This window comes from Toxorhynchites rutilus, chromosome 1 (genome assembly GCF_029784135.1).
Source record: "Toxorhynchites rutilus septentrionalis strain SRP chromosome 1, ASM2978413v1, whole genome shotgun sequence".
NCBI lineage: Eukaryota > Metazoa > Arthropoda > Insecta > Diptera > Culicidae > Toxorhynchites > Toxorhynchites rutilus.
This window is the reverse complement of record NC_073744.1, coordinates 13780289-13787656: the sequence shown is the minus strand read 5'-3', so window position 1 is coordinate 13787656 and position 7368 is coordinate 13780289. Positions and strand designations below refer to the sequence as shown.

General features: G+C 39.9%; 1 protein-coding gene across 1 annotated transcript; it reads right to left on the bottom strand.

The window, feature by feature from the left end:
* Window positions 1–5095: 5095 nt before the first annotated feature.
* LOC129763404 (uncharacterized) lies at window positions 5096–6805 on the bottom strand. Its single transcript, XM_055762440.1, has 4 exons — window positions 6756–6805; window positions 6605–6682; window positions 6072–6512; window positions 5096–6012 (listed from the first exon to the last, which is right to left on the bottom strand). Exons 2-4 carry the CDS (start codon window positions 6670–6672, stop codon window positions 5844–5846), a joined length of 678 nt encoding a protein of 225 aa, XP_055618415.1. The 5' UTR covers window positions 6673–6682; window positions 6756–6805; the 3' UTR covers window positions 5096–5843.
* Window positions 6806–7368: the final 563 nt, after the last annotated feature.

Sequence of the window (7368 nt, the reverse complement as noted above, 5' to 3'; positions counted from 1 at the left end):
TCTCGAAAGAAAACCTCTCACTGTCGCAGATTTTTCTTACACTTCCTCTGTCGAAAGAACATTCGCAGTGGAAATTTATTTCCATTGCCTGCGGCAATGAATGCAATTCGCGAATACACAGTTTTCTTTAGAACACACTTTTGTTTATTTTGATTTCATCTCGCTGTTTTTAATTCATGATCGATATAACGGATTTGAACTACGCTCTCAATTTTTTACATTTATATTTTTAACTGTTTGCACACGACTATCGGTGTAATATTTGAATGAATGAGTTGCGGTTAATGAGTATATCGCATTGTAAAACATATGAAACGTCACCATCGTACATAATTAGTGAATGATCACACGAGTAAAATATCACGCGTCTCCATATTGGCGCCACCAAATTGATATCTGTTGGCAGATGTTCGAACACGTAAATATTACGTTTACGTGAATGGTATGAAATGTTGCACAGTAGGCTGGCATAATCAAATGGAACACGTCAAAACGCAAGTATCATTCGGTGAAAAGGCAACCAAAACAAACAAATGGTTCGAAAGCATCACCTTTTCGAATTAAACCCCATCAATCTCGTGTCGTTCTATCATCTGGTCACAAGAAAGAGACAACAAACCAAAAGGTAACAGTTTATTTTGGCTGTGTTTAAAATGCACCCGATTCTTCTGCTCTCATCCCAAAAATGCGTCTTCAGATTAACCTTGGCGCACCTTGATTTTTAACATTTTCGCTATCCTCGTCACTGGCCGTGACGACGGCAGAGTGAGTATACAAAGTATCGTTCTTCTCACCTCCCAGCTTGAAGAATGACAGTTTGACTATTTCAGAGCCATTTATCATACCACCCCTCCACCCGATCAATGGCCACGTGGGCGAATTGTTATTTGGCTTTGCGACGATGACCATGCTTCTAATTTCGATGGCGATCCGGTGACGAGTGGTGTGATGATATATATTCAAGTGTGAGACAACCCTTAGGTGACGAGGGTAGACACAGGATCGTGAAGGTTTATCCGCTTGATTGTTTCAAGATGACGTGTCCGGTCTAATTAGGGATAATGGTGAGTTATATGCAATGCTTTGCTAATATGGCTAAATTGGGAAGTTGAACAATTTGTTGGGAGAACACTGTCACGTTTCTATGTGCATTGGGTATATTTTATTAAGTGTCTCTCTTTGTATGCCAGCTGTAATAAAATGTCGAAAGATCTAAATCATACGAGAGTCGATTTTAAAGTGATGCACATTTTTGACGACCATTGGTCCAGATACTGAAGGATGTATTAAAAAAAATCATATGGTCCAGAGAAATGGTCTATTTAGGACTTTTTCTAGTTAGTCATCTGATTTTTATGTCCCAAAATCAGAAAATCACCACAAAATGTGATATTATGCTGCTCTGGTTTTTGGACTCGTTGATTAGCAGTAATTCTTAACATTGTTTGATAAATCAGATGGCTATCTATAAACAAACAATTTACCCTGCAATTGAGTATACGGTTCCTGTTTGGGAGGTCTGAGCCCGGAAACACAGATTGAGACTCTAACGCATCCAGAATAATTTCCTTAAGAGCATTCTGAATCTGCCCCATGGACGAGAACAACGGAGGTTCAAGAAAAAGCCTGTTTGGATACCCTGGATGAGAGTTTTCAAAAATTCATCCGAAAAGATGCTCCAATTCCGAGCATGAAATTGTTCGGTGCCTGTATGTTGGAAAACAGGACCATAGGTTAAGCAGGTAGTTTGTTTTAATAATTAAAAAAAAAAACAAACATTTAAACAAAATTATATATCTAATCATATATTTTCTATTTAATACAAGGACGCGTCATTTTGACGCATTTATAATTTTATAAAGAAAATCGCAAAAACTGTTTGGATTTTTATTTTATCTCTTGTAATGACTTTCATCTGTTGATCCAGGTGAATTGGTGGTGGAAAAAGTAATTGGTGTTAGCATTCCTTATAAAGTCATCTGAATTATAACCTCATATATAATGCATATTAAAACGCCATCTCTGCGTGAGATTGCTTATGTTATGAATAATTAATGGAACAAGGCTATCTGTCAAAATTCATATTATTTTGACCGTGAGCGAACGTAAACTTTCATTGACCAGTATTTGAGTGGAAAAAATAATAGTTGCTTTACTATACTATACATCATGACCTGACTTTTAATCAAATTGGTTATAGATCTAAGGTTTTCTGTGAATGAAAATAGTAAGTCTGTACTGATATACTAATATTTCATAAGTAGGCTTTAAAATTATGCTTCTTGTTTATAGACAATGGGTCGTGGTAAACATTGTAGTCTCGATGAAAGAAGGCTTATTTAAAAACTGCGATATGAAAGTAAAACTTTTAAAGAAATGGCAAAAACCATCGGTTGCTCACAGAGTATGGTTACAAATGCCCTGAAATATCAGGGACACGAGGACGGAAAAGGAAAACTAGTTCTAGGGATGACCACCGAATACTGAAATTTGTGAAAAAAGATCCTTTCCTTGCATCTACAGCCATCAAAAAGGAACTTAGACTGGAAATGACAACTAGAACAATCCGGAATCGCTTGATTGATTGTAAATACCGTGCTCGTGGTGCCAGAAAAACTCCTTTCGTATCAGAAAGAAATCAGAGAATCTCAAATAACATGGAGCCAGCTATTTCAGAAATGTGCTATGGAGTGACGAAGCAAAAGTAAATTTTTTCGGTGCAGATAGCCGACATTATGTTAGACGTCCCAGAAATAACGAGTTCTCTTCACAATACACGTAGAAGACCATCAAACATGGCGGGGGTCGCCTTAAAATATGGGGATACTTTTTCATGGCATGGCGTTGGACCTCTTTTTTGAATAAAGTCTATAATGACACAGAATAAATATCTCGGCATCTTGAATGAAGTAATACTACCGTATGCAGAGGAAGAAATGCCATTAAAATGGAGATTCCAACAGGATAGCGATCCTAAACACACCTCGACAAAGGTGAAACAATGGCTCGTTGAAAAATAAATTGACGTTCTGGACTGTCCAGCGCAGTCTCCGGACTTCAATCCAATACAAAATCTTTGGAACGAGATCAAGAGAAATATCACGAATATAAAACACAAAAACCGGGACGAGTAGTGGAACACGATTCAAAAAGCTGGGTATGCTGCTCTGGTAGATACATGTCAGAAGCTTGTCGATTCTCTACCAAGACGTTGCGAAGCTGTATTGAGATGTAATGGATTTCCGATTAAATACTAAAAGTTCACTCATTAAACCATATCTACATATCAGCAGTTTTATTATCGAATCCTCACTAATACCTCTATCGATCGATTATTCAAATGGTCGGGAGTTGGAGAGGCGATATAATTTGTGCTGGGTATTTCCGAGAACGAATCGATTCCTCATTTGAGCGTTAATAACGTTTGCATTAAGAAAATGGACAAATATTACCGATTTTTCATGGGTTTACCTTCACACGTACTGTAGTAACTCATGAGTCAGTGGAAAAAAATGGCAGCTCTATCAGTCGAACTCTAACCATGATGACGAAAACAGTGAAGCTACTCCGTTCAGAAGTGTGAGCGTTCGAAGCACGATACCCCGCCGCATCGAAAACGGACTTTGTGAACGCCGGATACGCCCGTTCCGACATTTATAACATCTTGGCACTATTCGACAACAATCAGAGCATCGAAAAAAAGCCCGGTTCCGGACGGCCGATAACCCTGAGCGAGAAAAAGCTCCAAAGGATAGTGAAGAGGAAGATCGAGGGAAAAGAGGCTACATCGCTGCGTGCGCTTGGCCGGGAGGTCGGTGAAACCGGCCAAACAGTGAAAAAGTAAGATGGTCAAGTCGATTTTCCCGGCGGATCGCTACGTGATGGTTGTGATGGACGACGAGACCTATCTCATCTTAGATGGCAACGACTGGCCGGGCACATCATACTTTACTTCCCTCACGAAGGAAGTGAGCTCCGAAGTGAAGTTTATTTCACACACCAAGTTCCCCAAGAAGAGGCTGCTGTGACTGATAATCAGCGAGAAGGGGATGTCAAAGCCGCTCTTCTTTAGCTCCGGACTGTCGCAGCATATTTTATATACTCCAATAAGATATCTAGCAAGTCTGTTTCTTCTTCTTCTTCTTCAATGACACTAACGTTCCTAGAGGAACTTCACCGTCTCAACGTAGTATTACTTGCGTCATTTTTATTAGTACTTAGTTGAGATTTCTATGCCAAATAACACGCCTTGAATGCATTCTGAGTGGCAAGCTCTAGAATACGCGTGATCACAGTGCAAGTCGGAGGAAATTTCTTTGACGAAAAATTCCCCCGACCAGAACGGGAATCGAACCCGAACACCCGGCATGTTAGTTATGACGCTAACCACTCGGCCACGGGAGCACAAGTCTGTTTCTGGATCTTCTAAATAGTCGGAACTGAACCTTGAGTCTAAAAAAGTTTGCAATGAGGTAATTTGGATCTTCTTCTAAGTAGTTGAATTCTTATCAGCAAAAAAACTGTTGAAGATTTCTTGCAGAAAACTTTAAACTCTTTTAACACGTTTAGCCCAGTGTCGGTCCCTAGGGGCCAACGTTGGGCTTTTTGGTAGAAAAGTGCTGACTGACTGGGACTGACTGTCATAGAATAATAAAATAAAACTATATACGGTTTGTTTTCGGATGTTTTACAAAATTTGACTACTTTCTAGTCGGATTGCTGATTATTTTCTATTAATACAATAAGTATTTTTGGGAACTGGGACCGACACTGATATTGTGCAAACGCTCTTGATGCATACAGAATGGAAAGAGGAGCAAGAAAAAATCGGGGCTTAACGTGTTAAATAACATCCATTTCAAACGGAAATTTTAATCATGGATCATTATTTTTATATTTTATGTGTTTATTTCTCTCTAAAATGTAATCACCTATTCGCTTTACGCACAAATGCAGTTTCGTATTCGCAAATAAACTTCACTTCAAATCTAAATTTGGTTGTCATTTATTTGTCAAATTTTGAATATTTACAACAGAAGGATTTAATTATGAACAGTTTGACTTACTGTAAGAACTAGTTATGTGTGTCGTGACAACTGTGTTGGTAACATTTCAATTCAAAACAAGCAAATAATAGTTTGAAGAGAGTTGAAACTATCAATCTATAAAGCATAGCAGCATTCAATAGTTCAGTTCAAATTGTCCCTTTTGTAATAGGAACAAGAACACCTGGCGGCGGTATTCAATTATAATTTTAAAAGGAGGACGCATTCCATTAATTGGACGACATTTTAAAACATCGAAACGTGAGTGTCCTAATTAATGCGTTCTTTGTTGTTCACTAGATTTATTTTTCGCTTTCTTCGCCGTTTAGGATACGCCTCATCATGTACACACTGGCGCGCGATGGAATTTTCTAATTTTAGAATTTACAAATTTTGGACTCGTGTTCGGCCGTTGACCAGGGTCAATCCGGGGGAGCGGGAAGGTGCTTGTGTCGTCGTGCCGTGCAGGTGAGTCATCTTAGTGAAGGTGAAATTGTTTTGCGCGAGTGATGCGGGAGATTTGTGTTGATTTTACCATCCTCAGGATAGTGGGACTTTGTGGAGAACAGAATTCTATAGCAGTTGTGTAATTTCAGTATTATCCGTTTGTTCGTTTTTTAATAGGCATGGCGCTAATTCATAATGAGTTGCTGTGTATCATTTATTTTTTTCCTCCGGTGTTAACTGCTTAATTCAATAATTTGATGTCTCTTATCTCTCGATGAGGATTTGCATACGGCACAATCATTAAACGATATTGGTGTTGGAGAAGTCTTTCTTAAGAAATTGTGCCTGAGTTTATTGTGATCCCAGCGGAAACATCTTCTTGAACACTTGTAGTGCGGATTGCCTATCCAAGGGACACGTTTTGTACAATTCATCACAAGAGCGCGTTGATTGCTGCTTCCCGTTCTTGATGGCATCCTTGACGGCGGTTCCATCGATCATGTAATCAACCAGAGAATTCCTGTCGAAAAGTAACCAAATATCAAAGGAAAATGTTTTATAGAATCTATGCAAACTCACTCTGAGAGAGCCAAAATCATGTGCTCAATCTGGTCAGCTGTTCCAACCTGCACGTGATAATCGGACGACCTTACGTAGCTGCAAATAGCTTTCTGCATGCACGATCCCGAATCGATATTATTCTGTGCCAGAAAGTCGTCCACCTTGTTCAGCATGTCGGTTACACCGGTAAGATCGCTATCAGCACTGCGATAGTGCCCGCCATACCCTCCTCCGAATACGTTCACCAATTTAGGCAGAATCAGAAGGGCACCGATGCCGACCAGTGTACCAAGGACAACACCTCCGAGGTCGATCTTCAGCGGAGCGTAGCCACCCACTCCCGAACTGGAGTAACCGTACCCATTAACTCCTCCATAGCCGGTTGTCAACCCAAGCCTTTGGGTGCGATCGTTTCCCGTCGCCTCTTGATATGTATCATTGGGTCGACGCCAGTTATTACTGGAAAAGCGAAGTTAGTTTTACTTATTAGAAGATGTCTTAAATTGATTTTTCTAGAGAATTGTTCATACTAAAACATCACTTATCAGTACCTTTGAGCGAAGGCACAATGTAGCCCAGTGAGAGCGATTGCCACCAAAACTGACATCTTCCTGAACATGGTCACTTCTCTAGAATAGAACAAAAATCAAGCACTTTTGTTAGAGTGTCTCTAACAACTAATCCCCAAATCCGTTCGCATACTTTATCCTTGCACTCAGAACCGCTCGAAAGATGATGTTTAAACACACGGAATGCACTAACTTGAATGAGTTCAACTTCCTAATCAAGTCATGTTTTATATGGAAATCATGTCATACATCGTGACGCCCGAACAATAGGTCCATCAGCAAAGGCATGTTGTTGATGTTGTGTTTTCCTCGTGGGACTAACGCATGTGCGTGTGTGTGTGTGTGTTCTCAGGAACTATCTCAAAAGTGCAAGTTTTGCTCGCAGCTCTCCGCAGCAACACAGCAAGAAAATCCTTCTTGCGTGAAATCGACCAGCACTTATATCGTGTTTGGTTGGGGACAGCGTAACCACGTGAGTGTTTAATTTAAATTACGCCCTCCCGCCCGAAGCGATTGTTAGCGGGAGTTGACAATTTTCCTCAAGTTGTGTAAAATGTTGTATTGTTGCTTCTTGCATTGTTACTGGGTATTGCTGCTGCTTCTGCTGCTGGTATGACGAAATAGTTAGGGTTTCTGCTTTTGGATGGGTGTTATTTTCGCTCAGAAGCTTTGCTCTTTTGCTTTTTCAGCTCGGAAATCAGCTATTTGAAGGCAAGGCGACAATACGTAATGTGTTACTGTTGGGG

Coding starts and splice junctions, on each gene's coding strand:
- LOC129763404 (XM_055762440.1), bottom strand. CDS start 6,672: ATGTTCAGGAAGATGTCAGTTTTGGTGGCAATCGCTCTCACTGGGCTA. Junction 6,513..6,604: donor CATTGTGCCTTCGCTCAAAG/GTACTGATAAGT, acceptor TCGCTTTTCCAG/TAATAACTGGCGTCGACCCA. Junction 6,013..6,071: donor ATGATTTTGGCTCTCTCAGA/GTGAGTTTGCAT, acceptor ACTTTTCGACAG/GAATTCTCTGGTTGATTACA.